The sequence below is a fragment of the Corvus kubaryi genome, unplaced genomic scaffold, assembly GCF_017639235.1.
Source record: "Corvus kubaryi isolate FWS band 111438036 unplaced genomic scaffold, C.kubaryi_AGA036_p1.0 125, whole genome shotgun sequence".
NCBI classification, from domain to species: domain Eukaryota; kingdom Metazoa; phylum Chordata; class Aves; order Passeriformes; family Corvidae; genus Corvus; species Corvus kubaryi.
In genome coordinates this window covers 133012-151060 of record NW_024580660.1, presented here as the reverse complement: position 1 = coordinate 151060, position 18049 = coordinate 133012, and the positions used below count along the sequence as shown (strand labels likewise).

Sequence of the window (18049 nt, the reverse complement as noted above, 5' to 3'; positions counted from 1 at the left end):
CAGCTGATATAAAATGAGTGGCTGCCAGAAGGATCAGCTTGCTTGCTGCACCAGGTTGCAGCTGAGTGAGGAAGAATAAGGACATAGTTAATGCAGGGAGTGTGTGTAATCTTACTACGGCCTTCCAAAAGCTTGAAGATTTGGTCTGTTTTCATAAGCAAGTTTTTCCTTGTATCTGAACGTGTACCTATGGAAAAGCTTCATAAAATATTTTGGGTTTAGTTTTGTCTTAAAGATGATACATCCTGCTCTGATTGATATGTATTATTGATCATGAATTCATTGTGCATCTTGCTGGGGCTGTCTGGCCAGTTTTGCAACTCTAGCAAGATGTAAGAAGGCATTAAAAGCTAATATGGCATGCACTGATTTACCAGTATTTTGCCATAATTCCTTAAATTCATATTCCACTACTCTACAAAATAGCAGAGGTTAAATCCTCTTGCTTCTGGTTTAATAGCTTGTGCAATAAGTTTCTAGTCATTGTCAGTTTTGCAGTTTGTTAACTGAACTGTATCATTCCCTTTCCTATTAGTGAGCATTGAACTTTCTTCAGATTTCAGGAATCCCATAGGTCAGCATCAGCCTTTTTGAGTGTGAAATAAGTTGGGAAAACAGATCAAAAAAGTTCACAAAATATTGTGTTTTCCAAATCTGGAAGGAAGATTGTCATGTTGATATCAATACTTTCTTTTTGTGTCATGTGGAAACACTTGTGGATACTGGGGACATTTTCAAAATACATAGGAAACTACTGGTAATGTGACTTGGGGATAGAGCTTTAAGAGACTGAAAAGTGTCTAATGGTGTGTGATGCAAAAGTAGTCTTCTCTCCTTAAGAATCAGAGGCAGGCAAAGAAGGCATAACTTTTTATGCATGAAGGAGATAATGGAGTTGCTTTTTATGAGTGACTGGACAGGTTAGGATTCTTGAGTGTGGAAAGAGGGGCGTATGATGGAACTTGCAAAATCAGGAATGGTGTGGTAGAATGTAATTTTCTATACAAAAACTATGGGACATTGAATGAAGCTGGTAGAAGCCAAAAAGGGGGGGTTGTTTACATACAAGCTGGAAAATTCTTGTCAAGGAGTGTATAAATTTACCTGGGTTCAAGCAAATACTGAATAAGCTAATGGAAGAGAGATCTCTTGGAAGGCTGAATACACAGCAACCCCACCCAGATGAGGAAGTCCCTATAGCTGAAAATGATTAGAACTTGAGAACGAATAAGAGTCACTCCTATGTTCTGTGCGTTATTGTTTCTTGGGGATGAATACCCTGCTGGATGTGCTGGTGGACAAAGGGAAATCTATCACAAGAGTCAAACTTCAAAGAAATGATTTTAAATTATATTTATAGTTTTTGTTTCTGTATAAAGCCTCTTTAGGACTGAATCCCTGCATCTAAAAATACCACCTGGGCCACACTCTGCATTGGTATTTATTTTTCAGGGCAGTAATGTGTGATCTAGAACACAGGAGTTTGGCAGCCTCTGGTGCCATTTATGCAGTCTCTGCATGTTGCTGTTGCGAGCTTAATGCCATAATAAGCACCTTTGGCTATTACAATAGGTCTCTGTGTCTTCCATGAGTCTAGCTACTTCGCTGTTTGATTGGTTAATCATTCAGTAATAAGATATTAAAAGCATTTCAGTTTCTAAAGCGGAAGCATTTAAAAATTGTTCATTTCAGAAGATGTTAGGTCCTAGGATTCTTTTGCAAGTCCCAGAAGACAATGTTCTTCATTGTTAAGCAGCTAAACCATGCTTCAAAACCTGATTATTCTGAAAGCATTGATGTTGTATCTGATCCTTTGCTACAGACAGACAAAATTTTTGAGTTTTAGTTGAAAATGGGGTTTTTTAGCAGGGAGGCTAGTACTAGACTGGTGTGACTATACAATGTATTTTTTAAGAAGTATTTTTTTTTCCTCTTTCTGGAGATTTTTAGAATCATAAATAAATCTAATCATGTATATTTGTAAAATGACAAGGAGATGACTGGTATCAATCTTAATAAATGCTCAAGATTTGTATGGTAGTAAGTTGTTGAAACTACCTGTGCTGCTGCTAATGAAGTACTGTCTTGAAACTACAGACTTACTATTATAGCAGCAGTTATTCCACAAAAGTAGTTAATGTTGCACAGTGCCATTCTGTAATTTTCTCCCATTGACTTGCATTTCTTCTACACACTCTCCTGTCAGTATTTTGCTTTTCCTGACAGACAGTTAACTTGAGAATTTCACAGCTGTACAAACAAATCCAGAGCATCAAGACATGTGCATTATGCAGAGAGCCCACATTTGATTTGGTTTGGCTTAGATTAGTAAGACCATTAAGATTTTTAAATAAACATAAACTGTGTTAATTGTTGTTATCATTTTTGTAGCAGGGCACAGTAGTCTGCCCACCTTGAAGCTGCTGATATATTTATAAACACTCCACTTAAAACAATGTCTTCATGAAGCAGGTTGAAGGTGAATTATCCTTTTTCTCCAAGTTCTCAGAGTAATCAGATAAATTTCAACTCAAATCTGTCTTACAAATACTTTTGAATAATGAATTGGAATGTAAAATTTAACCTCATTTTCAGGAAGCCAGGATTTATTGATTTGTCCAATAAAAGAAATAGAAGTACAAAAAAATCAATCCAGATACAAATATTTCTGGATTCCTAGAATGTTTAATTCAAGCATGCATTTAATTGCACTTCCATTGAAACTCTATACGAAACAGTAATTTCTGCACACACGCATTCATGTCCTAACATTAAGAGATTCTGTGCACAGCTTACACTTCAGATACTATGACTATGGGTATTTTCTAATTGTTTTGGTTCCAAAGCTTTGACTTGCTCCTGGGAAATGTCCTTTGTTAATCTGATGCTCGGTGAGTGTAGATCACTGTGACAGCATTGGCTTCTCAGAGTCACAGAGGTTTGCAGGAGGTGAGATTTTTGGCCTTGTGAGGGCACTTTGAGAGTCATGTTATGCAGTTTAAGAGTTACAATTAAAAGAATCTGTACCAATTATTGAGAATTAGATCTGGAATCCGGATCTTGCTCTTAGACCCCAGATGGCCAAGCTGAAAGTCTGACCTAATCAACATGGTGGTTTTACTTATACTGTAGGCTTCAGTTTCTCAAGATTATCTGTGCCTTATAGATGGGATGAATGTATGGTATTCTGTAAACTTAGTGCCTTGAACCTGTCTGCCCAGTGTAAAGAGACATCAGCTGCATCAGAGCCATGTTCAGGTGCCCTCTGTAAGTTATAAATCTGACTCTCCAGTCGAGAATTGCATGAATAGGGCTGCACGAATTTTTAGGCTAGGAACAGATCCTTGATGGTCTGGAGCAGCAATTTACTTTTCTGCACACTTGTACTTTCTGGACTTTCATTTTGCAATAAAAGCTCAAGGAGCCAATTTCTAATTATATACATTATAGATATGGCTCTCAGTTATTCGGGAGGATTAAAAAAATAGAGCATTGTCTTTTTGTGTATTAATCTTTCTAGTGGCAGACTGATGTGGATGTGAGAGGAAAAGAATGATATTGCAAAATGATTCACAAGTGCTAATCCATCTAGAAGGAATAATTTCCACAAGACTGTAAAACTGCTTGTTAGAGAGCTCTTTATATGTTGCTCAGACATGTCAATAGCTTTCTCAGTCAGCTGGGTTGCTACCAGGTTTCTTGCAGATACTGTAGGATTTGTCTGCAATATGTCACGAGCACAAACCTTCTATGCCTCAACAAATACTCCTACACCTAAAGTTTATACTTGCAGGAGGATTGCATGGTAGGCTAGAGTGCTGTTGCCCACTGGACTACAAAAGGAGATTTCTGAGCAATTCCATGTGTTTGTCTGCTTGGCATGTTCCAGGTGAATACATTCAAGAACTACTTAAAAAGGTTTTAAGTACACTTCAAGCCATGCATTGTGTTGGAAGCAGAGCTATATAATCTGGAGGGTAGCACCAAGACATCATGTGTCTCTGGATTGTTCTTCACATTGATATTCTTGTCCTTTGGAAAGCATGGCTTGTTCCCTTGTTTGGCTGAAGCACAATGTATGTGAACTGACCTTGCTCTTTTCAGTGAACCTGAGGCAGGGATTCTCCTGCATACCTCTCCCTCTGCTCCAGTTTAACATTGCAGAAATAACCAGAATTTGCATCACAAGCTAATTGTCAGGGAAAAAGAAGGGCAGGTTTAAGTATTTAACTACTTGGTAGCTACAACTTTAGAAAATATCATAATGATGCAGACTGCAAATCAGGTCATGAGGACCAAACTTCTATTTCTAATAATATCATTTAACTAGAAAGCACCTCAAGTTTTTTTCCAGAGATTTTAATTAACATTGGCTTTGTATGGAATGCTAATACTTAAACGCTTCATAAAATTTATATTAAACCTGGATGTTTTTGCCATTACTTCAATCCATGTATTGCAGATAGGGATGGCATATTTTCTGAGAGAAATTTATAAACAGCCATTTTTAGATTTGCTGGATTTTGCCTCTTTTGTGAAATGCATTGTAACATTCCTATTATTTATTTTTTAAGTATTTAAAGCAAAATGTAGAAATCTTTGTAACAGATCTTTCTATTTGGCTTTTTATTTAGACTACTAGGAATAGATTGGAACAGAAATGTAACAGAGACTTGCATGAAAATTACCTTATAAATTGAGAAAACAACATAATTTAGACCAATTGTCTTCAGTTTACTGTGCAATTCTTAGGTCAAAGTTAGTGGTAGTTGTTCTTTGGGAATAATGAATAAGGAAGAACTACAGAATTTGGTGCAATTAACAATAGGGTCTTGAAGTTAAATATTAAACCAAAATTTCTGAAACAATGGGGATGGTGAATGTAAGTGATGACTGCAATGCAGAAGAAGAAAACAGAAGTCCCTTTGAGGCACAGACATCAATTTATAGCTACCATAATTATGTCTAATTTATTTATTTAAATAAATATTCCAATTTGTGTTTGTTTATGTAAATCAGCCCCAAATTCTTCAAGTATGCAGTAAAACTTGCTCTCAATTTGAGGCTGATCTAAGGCTGATTTAGATATTTGGCTGTATAGGTAAACACTTCACCATGTTTTTCAAATTGTGGAAGTTTTTAAGTTCTACACCTGCTTAGAATTCCCTGGGCTCTAGCAGTTTCCTTGTGGTTTCTAACTGGAAAACTTACACAAATTCAGATTCTTTATCATAATGACAAAAATGCAATTTTTTCTTAAAAATTAACATACTGGGCTTTGGACCATCAGACTTACCTGCAGTGAGGTAGATATTAAATTCTTCCTGAATGTTTTCAGCATCTGCATAAAAAATTTATCTTTGTTAAACATCTGGAAATTCAAAAAACAAACAGATAAAGCTGTTAAACAGATAAAAAATAAATCTCAAAAAATTCTATACTTCTTTAGACTGCCTAGATCTTTCACAGTCTTCTTGACACTTGTCTCATGGGAGGTAAAGCACCATTTGGAAAAAATCTTACAGAAAGGGCTGGAAAACCCCCACCTTGCCTTACACTTCAGAAGGTCACAAAATGTGAGATTGATCATGGGGAGAAAACCAAGTGGAAGAGGAAGAAGAGGCATAATGGTAATACAGCAGTATATCCACCATTATATATTACATCAAGGAATTTGAATAGCTTCTTACATTTATTACTTAGATTGACAATGAAAGGCTATTCACTGTAATTCCATAGATCAAAGTAATGTTATTTGGCCACTGCCAGTGAAATTATGGAAACCTTCTCTATGTGAAATTTTAGAACCTGTAATGTGTTTTGATGAACTTCAACTATTTAGTTAGAATTTTTTTAAGCATTGTCTTTAGCTTGGGTTCTTCTGGACTAATAAAGGTGGGAAAGTGATTTTGAAATTGCTGTTACTGAAATTAGTTGGTTTTGTCAAAATTTAGTATTTGTCATACTTTATTTTGAGAGAATCATGTCCCTTTTGAGAATGTGATGTTTGATAAAACATAATTGTGGGGTTAATAAGATGCTTTTCAAAATATGTCCCATGAAAATCCACCCAGACTTGACCATTTATATCTCATAGAAATACTTTCATATCTCATGGAATAAGTGCTGCTTATTGGCATGTTCATTCACAAGTCATACTGTGTGACAATGACACAAACAAATGCAATTCTATTAATTGCAATTCTCCTATTTTTCTCCTATTGTAATATAAATGAGGGAAATTCAGAAACTAGGATTCTTCTGTCTTCTTCAACTGACTCTTTGCTAATTTGGCTCTAAATTCTGAGGTTGTGATGGTAAAAACTCAGGATCATTTGCCAAGGATAAGGTGTAATTACCTTCTGAAATAGCAGCTGTGAGAATTGCCCCATTCTGTTTTAATCAAATATTATTGAAGAAGACTATTATGAAATGCCAGTTTTAAAAATCCCCTTATAAATGTTAATTCTGAAGCCCAGAGATCTAAGGAAAAAACACAGAGCATTTATTGAATTTGAGTGAACTACTGAATCCCTGTTTTCATGGATACTGTAAGGAGGTCTTTGCCATAGCTTACCCTAGTGTCTCTCTCTTATTCTCTCTGTTTATAAAATCTTAATGCACTTCAAAAAAATTTTAATTGAAGTGTCTCTCTTGAATGCTATCTAATTTTAGTCACTATTTAATGCTATTATAGCATTAGAAAAAAAACAAACCGCCTTTGATTTTTGCATTTGGCCTGCTAGCATTTTCAGAGAGTAGGAGTAATGGCTTTTAATTAGTAGTGCATACATGCCCGGAGATTCCAAGTTACTTCTTCAAGATTTTGAAAGACTATAGATAAAAGTGAACTTGTCAGTAGGCATGGATATGTCACAGAGGTAGATGTCTAGAAGTTTTAAAAGACAATTTATAGACCTCCCCAAGTCTTTGGACTATAGTGACCTAATGCCACCCTCAATTACACAAATTGAGTGGAAAGGAATAGCTCATCTGTTTAGATGGGCTCTCTGTTGTGATCCTCCATGAGTTGTGCTCTCCATTGCAAGATTCCTGGTTGTGGGTCTCTGTATGGTACCCGGCTGCCCACCAGCCAGCCTCTGAGAGATGGCCTTCTAGCTCTAACAGACATTGTGATTTTGCCTCCATATGTTGAAATGCACATGTCCTTTGACTACATTTAAATTACTTATTAGTAAAATAAGGAAATGTGCTTAAGCTGGTGAATGAAGCCCCTGCCTTGCTGGTTTCTGACATTATTTTACTTCTGGGTATCACAGTTGTACAGTGCATTGTATGTGGATTGAATCATCTCTTGTATTCCTTGGCTTTCTGGCACACTGCTAGAGGTAAAAGCTGCATTGTTTCCGTGAAACTAGGTTTTCATGACTATTAACACTATCCTTTGTGAATAACCAATCTTTTGCTGTGTGATGAGTAAGCTGTGTCTTGGACAGAGCACTTAGAAGAAAAAAGCCATGAAAAAATGCTTAACTTTAAAAATTATGTTGTTAAGTTTATATTTCATATATGCTTACTCTTAAGAAGCTACAGCTAATGCCACATGGGAGAATGTGTTCTACTTTGACATTTAATACCATGGTTAAAGCATTCATTTAGCCCTGCATTTATTTGAATGTTGTAATCTGTATATTTCTACAAAGCCTTGATGATGTTAATTATTTTTATTGACGTATTGTAAATCTGTTGGGGATTCCAAAGTATTCACAAACGCTTTCTTGGAATCTAGGATGTTGATAAGGAGTGATTTTTGGCTTTTAATGGTCTCTGCAGTGATTATGTAAGGTAAAAATCTGGTAAACACATGATCCGTAAACTTGAAATCCAATCTCCTATTCCATTAAAATGACATAGCTCTACAGGACATGATATGACAATGTAAAGACTATATTTCACCTAAGGACAATGTTTTGCTACTTCTTAAGTGAATTGCTTTGGGGTACTTGCTTTGTTGTATGTTCAATGTTATTTTTCATTAATCTAGAAGTTGTTCCTAGTTCTATGTCTGTGGAAAAATTTGGCTCTTTTTTTGGTGTCTCCTAAGCCTTCAAAACTTCCCTGCTGAGTTCTCGTATTCCAAATTTTCCCTGGGGTTTAACTTTTATTTTACAGCTTTAGGAGGGCTGAGGCATTTATATTTCTTTTCTTAATTCTCTTTTTTTCAGTGGGAAATGCTTAGTTTTAAATTCTATGTATGTATTTCCATATTCAAAATTCTTTCAATGTATTTTGCATGTGCATTTAGCACATTCTTTTGACTGTTGGTCCAGTTGTTTAAGAATACCTGAGCAAAATGAGGAAAGAATCAAAGGAGGAAAAGGATTGGTATTGGCTACAGAGCTAAGTAAAAAGGCAAATGGTAAAAAGTTCTGAAATAGATACATGTTCTCTCTAGCTGATATAATCACATTTCAATATGAATTTATGCGCACATAACACTAAGTGGCCAAGCAAGACACCAGTGCAGTCAGTTGCTGAATAGCATAATTTCCCCACTGCCCCCTCCCCCCCATTTTGGTTAATGTAGTTCACCAGGAGATAAAAGCAAATTTTTCCTATGAGTACCTAGCAAACTGTAGCCCTCTTTCATAGCAGACAAAGTTGCTCATCTTTTTCTTTTTATTCAAGCATAAGTGACAGTTCAAAATATTCTGAAATCATCTTTTCAAAGAGGGAAGTATGATGAACAGTCTTCAAAATATGGCTCAAGCCTAAGTCTGCCATAAATAAATGGGGATTTTAGCATGTGTTTGTGAACTCTTGTTTTGAAAAAGCAGTACAAAAGATACATTTTTCCATGTGATTTCAGAGCATCGATGTAAAAGAGTCTCTTTTGGATTTAGAAGTGAACCTGACAGCATTTTTCCAGGATTGCATCATATGTTTCACTCACACTTTCACATCCTGTATTAAACCACATGCATGCACGTCAACAAGACAAGACTGTAAAAGGAGTGTGACTGGGGAATTGTTTTCCTGATATTTGATAGGAGTAATTGCAGCCACTGCTGCTTCAAAGCAACTGTGGTTATACTATACTATGTCAACAAAAGTCAGTTTTGCAATGTGGAAACCTAATGACTTCAGAATGATCTGTTAGAAAGCATTTTTGAAATAGGCCATTTATACAACTCAGGCTTCACGCAGAAATATTTTTTACTTTCTTAAATAAAAGCTTTCATATGTTATAGTTTGAACAGTACAGTGACAGTTTTGGAAATATTAAAAAAGTAGACTTCTGTTTAAGAGGTGGGAGCAAAATTTAGCAGGTGATAAGAAAATATGAGTATTTCCCTATGATTTCTGTGATAAACCTGGTAGGGCTATTATTGAATAGAAAAGAGGGCAGGGGTTTTTGCTGTTCTCTTCAGCAAGACCCTAATATTGTGGGAAATGGGATAAAACTTTGATATATTTTAGTGAGATCATGCAGTGTCAGGGATATTTATCTGTGTAGTATTTGCTCCAGGAAATGTCTTGAAGCTTTTGTGGTCTTTTTGGTCCTTCAATTATGTAGTTGTTGTTCCCAACAATGTCTTGTTTTTACATGTGATTGTTTGTCACTTCTGAGCTGTTTAGGACATCTGTTAATCAAACATCTTTTCTGTCACTATGAAAATAAAGAATATCACAAATTTGCTTAGTTAAGTGTGGTGTTCTGTACCTAGACTCTTACTATTTGCTCTAAGTAGCTCTTACTACTTAAAAATATGCTTCTAAAAGACACTGCAATCCTTATAACTGCAAAGGAATGTTGCAAGTTCCATGAATATCTAAGCTTCATAGTGAAGCTAGGTTAACTGATGTGTTTAAAAGTCTTAGTTGTCAAGGCATAGAATTGTAATTTATGGATAGTCTGTTATGTGTATGAAATTTCAGGTGATTACTGACACATAAACCATCTGTTCTGATTGCTCTTCTTAAAAGAAATTCCACATTCAGTCTCTGCAATATACATAAATCAAAAGATATAAAATATTCAGAACCAGATTTATTAATGTGCTGTTAGTACTGGGGAGCAGCAGTGACCCAAGGGTCGCTAGGGGTTTTCTGCATTCCTGCCAGGCATTGCAATGCCTTCCCAATGGCTCCTTAAAAGAGAGGCAGTGCAGGTTCTCCTGGCTATCTCCTCACTTCTAGCTGCTTTTGTACTGCTGAAGGCCCTGTGCCACAGAACAGCTCCTGGTCTCCAGGACCAGTGCTGGAGGCTTGCTTGTGCTGCTGGGTTCAGGGCCAAGGAGAGCAGATGGGTTGTGCCCACACTGAGCCCAAGTCTCCACAGGATTGCCAGATGGCAGCCACCAGCCATACACACAAGAATTTCTTTTTTGTGTTGTTTGGTTTGGTTTTTTGTTTGGTGGGGGGTTTTCTGTTGTTTTGGGGTTTTTTGTTGTTCAGTAGTTCTAAGGTAATCTAAGTGGTTTATTACAGACTTCCAGAGCAGTGTTTAATATCCTTAGCAGAACTTGAAAAAATATAGGCTATTTATTTTGGTTGTGTCAGCACAAAGCAGTTTAAAGGTACAGAATTGTCTAGAGCTGGAGAGCTGTGTGGAAGCAAACAAACCCATTATGATGTCACCAGCCCTCTGAGCTGTTCCTGCCATTAGAAACAGGGTTTTTTCTTGGAGGAAGACTCACTAGTTTTCTGCAAAGGTAACTCTGAGAACAAAGCAGCACATGGACGCTGTGGAAAAATCCAGAGATGAGAACTGAAGAGTGAACTGAGAGGTGACATGACTTGACAGTGCAGGTCTGCTCTTACTTATAAAGTAACTGTAGCCTTATGTCCTTTCCATTCTCTCTGAAGTCCTTATGCACAAGTCTGCAAGTGCCAGGAATACTGGAGCTGGCTTCTTGGTATCTCGTTCCTGTCACAGGGCTGTTCATCCATAATAGATCATCCAGAATTTGTGCTTTTAATTTGACATAATAAATCAAAATTTACAAAGAGTATAGTGGTGTCAGATATAGTTTATTTAGTCCCCTTATGTTGACTATTAGCTCAGTTGATTCAACATACATGTATCACTTCAGATAATCCAAGCAGAGATGATATGGGAAAAGAATTTCATTCAGTTTGATTTTCATGTTGTTAAACCAATTTTAGAGCTGCAGGTAATTTGATTCAGTGAGAATATGATCAAGTATGTACAGTGGATGTTTTATGTAACTACATTGATACAGTGCTATGAAATGGCACCTTTTTGCACCTACTGACAAGATGGAGTTTAATCATAAGCTACTAAGTATTTTTGATTCCACTGAAACACTAAAAACCACAGATTAGTTGTCAAGACCTGAGGGAACCAAACTACCGTAGTAGTCACGACCAGCCTCCCCTGGGACCCTGACCTGCACTCTCTGCCCATGGCCCAGAACCTCCCTTTGACCTCAGCCCTGCTGCTTGCCAGAGCTACATTGTGACCAGACCATCTGCAGCCTGGCTGCCTGCTGGCTGGGTTTCATGGCTAGGGCCTCAGCATCTGCTGCAGCCCTGAGTCCAGCCTTGTCTTCTGCTGTTTCTGACTTGCCTTCCCTGGGCACACTAGACCTGACTTGGCTCTTCCTCCTCTAACAGAGCAATAGTCTAAAGCTCTTATGTTCCTGGCACTGCCTTATTTGGGTGCCCCGGGACTGCATCATTGCCAGTGAGCAATGTGTGTGTATGCCAGTGAGCATGTGCCAGTGAGCATGTGCCATTGAGCACACTGTGTGTGCTGGGATCACCCTTTGATCCTGGATTATCTTCCCTCATGGAGCAGCCCAACTTGCTGCTCTCTGCCTATTTCCGATTTTGCTTTGTGCCAGTCAAATATCCCTGCCCACACCCACACTGCTTGTTCCTCTTTTGCACTGGAAGAGGTAAGGTCGGGTTGAACCTTCTCTTGGAAATCATTTTGAAGAATGAACTTCTTTAAGGTTTCTGCAATGTTTTTGTATAAGATTCTAGTGAAAAATCATGAAACAGAAGTCCTGTTTTGACAGCTTTCCTCTGTAGCCTGGACTAGCTGACCTTCTTCCAACAGACTGCAAGAGACTTGTGTGACTCCTTTTAAAAGAAGTGAGTGTACTTTTAAGACTATTAGATTTATCCAGTTAAAATCTCCTGGGAAAGGGTAGGGACAGACAGAGATGGACAAATGCTGCATTACTTCTTCCTAAAGACTAAGTCAATGAGAGGAAATTCAATGTGAGAAACAGCCGATAGAGTACAAGAATTTGCCTCAGGATAGATACTTACTGTTTCTTTGAAGAAATTAGTGTGATGTGAAAAGAGTGCTAGCCTAAAAATTTGTCGAGTGCTGACAGCTTTTTATTAACTTTTTTTTAAGAAAAGGAAAAAAAAAATCACTGATCTGTGAGGAACTGAGAATTCTTTTCCACTTTTTCTTCCTTTTTTTCCCTCCAGAAGAATGGAAAGGGGGCAGAAATAATGTTTAAAAACTTCATTGTGCTCTGATCCTTCAGACTGATCCATATCTAGAGCCCCTTGAAAGAATTCACATTTTACAGTTTTTTTATTTATTCTGGTGTCTTGGTTTGAGACAAATTAGGAGGAAATGTCCTGAGATTAACATGTCTTCTAATGGAAGGCAGGTTTTTGCAGCCCCTCCCCTACAGGTTTGAAAGGAATTTCTTGGAGGAAAGTGGAAAAAAACCCTGTTTATTTAACAAGGAGGGTGCACGTGGGCACAAGGAAAAGAAAAAAATTAATAACGTTAGATAATAAACCTTCCTGTTGTGGAGAAAGATGGTGGATTTTTTAGAGTCCTGTTCACCTTCTCCCGAGGTCCTTTGGAGCTGGGGTGCAGCACCGCAGGGCATCCCCTCCAGGCCATGATGTGGGGCTGCTGGTGCTGTTCTGGTGGTTTGGACCAGAGCAAAGCTGAACAGTTCCAGAAGAAGAAGAAGAAGCCATAGTTCCGGGAAAAACTTCTTGCCTCAGCTAATGAACAAGAAGCTAGCTAAAAAGCAAAGAATTTTAACTCTCCGTCTCTCTCCTGAAAAAAAAGAGCCAAGAGCTGGGGAAAAAACTGAGGTAGTTACCTGTGTTTTGAACATAGGCCACCGAAAGAATTCCACCGGTGGAATTCCACTAGGTCTCCCGGACCTAGTTTAAGGGTACAGGACTCATGTCTGGGCATAAAGCCGGCAATAGGGAATACAGTATCACACAGTCACCCCAGGACATCTGGTTTAGAGAATAGCTGTTTTCACTTCCCTACTTTCTTCTTGCTTTCCCCTCCTTGTTCCAGGATGGTCCAGGAGTAGATTTTTCTTTAAAATACCATGTAAAATTGGTCGGTGTTTTATATAAATTGTAGAAAAGTATTGAGCAAATATCTCCTTGCAAATAGTTTGAACCATAAGCTAATTTTTCCAAAACAAGGAAATGTAAATTGTATAATTGGAGTAAGAATCATGGGGAAATGAAAGCTAGATGGTGATTTGAGGAATAGATTTAAATGCATAAATCTGTGAGACATATTTATATATCTAAGACAATCTGTAAGTCCCCATTGACATATTGGTAAGTACAATGGTGTTTAGCCCTGCAGTTGTTCTGTGTTCAGTTTATTTGGTTTATTGGGTAGATTGCAGTGAGTAGCTCTGCATGTAGATGTATTCTGCCATTACAAAGCTGCTGTCAGATGTATAATATAATATTTAAACTCCTCCTAACCTGTGTATAATACTGATATTATTATGCTATTAGAAGCTGTTGTAGGGGGAAGCCTGTGTCTTTTTTTTTTTTTCCTCTCCCCATTTCCAGTAATTTTAATCTAGGAATGAGCAGAGATGCCATAATTTCAGTTTTCTACCTCTTAGCTCACTTTTGACTAACTACTGACTCCAGAACAGAAGTAAACATTTCATAAATCAGCATTGAAAAGCAGCACATTCAAATTAACATAAGGTCTGAATTCCTCCATGATTTAGAGATTCCTAAAGTTACATAGCAACAATGTTTCTTTTTTTTGTGTTCCTTTGGCCATGTATTACAGCTATTTTTTATTTGAGGAAAAGAAGCCTTAAGTGAGAACTAAATGCTAAGGACTTCTTTGTGTGTGTCTCAGTAAATGTACCAATGTAAGCAGCAGGATTGCTGTGGTAATTACTCTGTTTGGTACAGATATTGATGCTGTAACAGTAGCATCCTGTCTGATATTGAAATCATGTAAATGTAACTGCTCTGGTACAGCGAGAGCCTGCCTCTATAGACCTTGACCTAGTACCTGCTAGATTTACACTCCTGTGTTGTGCACAGAGGACTTCTGTGTGCTGTTAAATGGGAGACAGTGAACTTTCTGAAGTGTTTGTAGTCTTTGGGCCTCAAGACCTATTCCTTTGCACTATGATTACCTCCTAACTTAGAATTGAAAGTAATTCAACCTTAATTGTGAGAATATTCCGTTTCTAGTTTAAAGTCTGTCTTTATAATTTTTTTCTTTAATTCAGTGAATTGGACCAAACACTAGATCCCAAACCTGTAGGTAACAATATTCCTAAGAAGTAGCTAATGTTGGTTCTGCTCTCAACTTCATTGCGTGGACTGTAATGATGCTTTTGGAAAGACTTTGTGGTTGAGAACTTCATGCTGTTAAATTCACTTCTCATGCTTCTTTGCTTGGAATGCTTTAATGGCCAAGGAAATAAGTTGGTGAGAGTCATCCATCTATGCAAAACTTGCATAGTGATTTCATAATACTTAAGTATTATACTAGCATGTAGCATTTAGCTAAATAAAGAACTCCTGTTTTCCAGACCTTACCAGTTCGGAAAATTCCATGCAAAGCCAATGCTCCTTCAGGGTCTTTTTTTGCACGAGACAACACAGCAAATTTCTTATCCTGGTGCAGAGATGTAGGTGTGGATGATACCTGCCTGTTTGAATCAGAAGGTTTGGGTATGTATTTCTTTATTCTTTATGTAGTAGTTGGTAATTTTAAATAACTTTTCCTTTGTGTTTAGCCTTGAAAGACAGAAAGGCTTTTTAATAGATCCTGACTCTAAATCTGACCTGTGTTTGACTGTGTTAATTCTGCCACTTGTCTGTAAAATGAACAAATAAAGTACACATCATGTAATGTTCATTTAAGTCAATTTTAAGAGGAACTTAAATGAGAGAAAAATCTTGCTATGTTTTCTTGCACACAAATTATTTTTCACCCTACACATACTTTTCTTGGCATGGAATGCTGTTCCTTAGTTCAATGTATAAGATGGTGCTTTTCTGTTTTGGGAGAGTAGGATACAAGTACACGCTCAGTTCTGTCTGCAGACATTTGGCTATTTGTGCAGATTTAATGAATTGCACAGGAGGCAAGAAGATACAAAATTTTTCTGTTTCCTATGCTGACCATTTTTTCCAGCTGGCTCCCTTGTGCATTTCTGTACAAAAATTATCCAGTACTACTGCTTCAGGGTGTTTCATGAAAAGAACTGTACTGCTTAGGAAATCAGTGTTCTAATACTACATATTCTTCATTGTTTTAACTCTTCTCTCTTCAAAGGAAAATTTACGAATCTTGATTTCAGAGTCTTTCAGCCAAATCTTATTAAAGAAGAGAGTCCAATGTTTGTTATCTGAACTCAGATAAAAGTGTAAAACAGTCATGGTGACAGAGCAGATTCTATGGAAGACAAATGAACACACTGTGCTGAATGAAGAAGCTTCTTTGTTCTGTTGCTCAAAAAGCCTTTGCCTTTTGAAGCTCTTACATGTGTTGTGACTGATCTATTTCCATACTTTTACAGTCTTGCTCTACTTCTGTAGTCTAGCACAAATATTTCTGAGACAATTTTTTCTTTTTCATTTGTCTGTTCTTTTATCCTGGGAGGTTTTTTAATTACATTATTTCATATGTCTGGGAGAAAATGCTTAGCACAGGACAGCTTAGTAACACAAAGGAGACAAATAATAAGTAGAATATATGTATTGACTCTATTTTGTTAATTAAATCTTCAAGATGAAATTCTTATTTGATATGGTAAATCATGTGGAAGATGAACAATAATTGTAGTTTTAATGATTTGAAATGGTGAAGAAGTTGGATATTTACCTAGGACCAAGAAGCTTGTAAACACCAGGAGATGCAGATCTCCAATGCCTGGGATTGGCAGAAGAACCTCTGGTTGATAGAATACGCCAAGGTATTCGGAGTTTGTAATGCTATGGTAAGCCCAGCGGTTTGCCACTGTTGCACAAATTTATAGTGCACTTTTAAGAAACTAGATCTTGTTTAGAGATGGAATTGACATAGCTGGAATACTGACATTTCCTGGTAAGTTAATTTTCACACATACACAGTGCCTTGCCTGCCATAGTAAAACACAGACAGCAAATACACCTGAAAAGGTGGTGCTCCAAAGGAATTCCTCGCTCAGAAAACTGTAGTGAAATATAACTGAGTGTGCAAACCAATGCTCTATTTTGTTGGATTAGTGAATGATTTTCTTCACTGATTAAAAACTAGGTTCTGTTTTTCTTCCCTTACTATATAATATACTAGTAGAAAAGATTTATGGTGCTGGAAATAGGATTAGGACTTGATTTTTATGAACTTTGAGAAGGAGCTGGTAACCATGCCATTAAAAAAACAAAATATTGATAAATCCAGTAGCTATTATTCTCTCTCAGTTTAAGCATTAATTCAAAGTTTTGCTTTCTTTTGAGATTTTCCTAATGCATTAGAAAAAATGATAAATCATAACAGTTGCCAATCTAAAGCTTTTATGTTCCTCTCTCTCCTACAAATCACTTCACCAATGCATAGGAAGCAAAAATTCAGCAAAGGTAAGTAATATCAAAGGTTCTTTTCAAAGTAGTGAGAAATGTGTGTGAATGACATTTAAGTCTTTGCACTGCCTCATTGAATTCTGTATTTATTATGATTAATTGTGGTGAAATTATGGTTACAGAGGTAACTGTTTTCTGTATTTTCTTCTGTTTTTCCCCATGGCTAATAAACTCAGTAAATTGGTGTGTAAATTGTTAGTGATAAAGCAGCTTTTTTCTGTCTGTGTTGGAGAACCTTGTGTCAATGTTCTCAATTGAGTAGATTTTTATCCTTGCTTTTTACTCTTATTCTGTCTGCTTTATGGTATGTAAATACTATGTTATTTAATTAGAGCACATAGTGATATTTTCTTCATGCTACTGTATCATATAAAACATTCTTGAGGTCTTTCTCTGGCAAATATGTATTCTAGAATTATAAGAGTGATTTTGAAGATTAAGTGCACTGAAATACTTGAATGATGGATTTATGACACTACTGATTTTGAAAAAAGTACCAAGTATATTAGAGATCAGCAAAATGAGATCTATACTAGCTAAGATATTAATTGCTCTTATTTCTCATTAAAAATACTATCTCATCATGATGAGTTCAGTAGTTTTTGAAATCATGCAAGTATAACTGCACACAAATACATCCAGCACTCCCAACTTTTTAGCACTGAGACTGAAGTGATGTGAAGGTATTCCTCACTGGAATGGAACTGTCTCAAACAGAGCCTAGAGCAGACGGGGGCAGTCCATGCCTGATGAGCATGCAGGTAATTGATGTTAAGCAGAATCTTGAGTATTCCTAGAGGCTTGCTTCTGCAAAGGGTTAACATTTCAGAGCTGATCCAGACAAGCAGGTGAGCAGGCATATTCATGTCATTTTGCTCTTGTCCTTCACTGGTGGACTAATTTAGCAATTTATGTAATTATTTAAAGTTAAGCACAGTTTCAAATGCTTTGTTGGATTTGGGCTATTCAGATGAGCTAAACAAGGAAACAAGATTGAAGTCTTCAAAATAAATAGAAGCAAAATAAATAGAATGAAAAATAGAGGTGCTTGATATACTAGTAGATATGATTATGCTGTCTAACCAGTAGTTACTTTAAATATCATTGAAAGAGAACAGTAGAGAGCTCAAAAGTTTGAAGACTTGTCCTACTAATTTGTTAATAGTCTATAATATGATGTAGTTTGTCTTGCTGAAGGTTATCATGCTTTAACATAGGTTAAAAT

The 18049-nt window shown here is 36.8% G+C and overlaps 1 protein-coding gene across 5 annotated transcripts in view; it reads left to right on the top strand.

Moving 5' to 3' along the window:
* The window catches only part of GAS2 (growth arrest specific 2), an 81493-nt gene that overhangs the window by 20511 nt on the left and 42933 nt on the right, over positions 1-18049 (top strand). For 4 of the 5 annotated variants that reach the window (XM_042021118.1, XM_042021112.1, XM_042021103.1 and 1 more), the window contains exons 4-5: positions 14790-14931; positions 16802-16821. In XM_042021118.1, the coding sequence (XP_041877052.1) occupies positions 14790-14931; positions 16802-16821 (162 nt within the window). The remainder of the gene's footprint in view (positions 1-14789; positions 14932-16801; positions 16822-18049) is intronic. The other variant, XM_042021127.1, reaches the window with a different exon arrangement.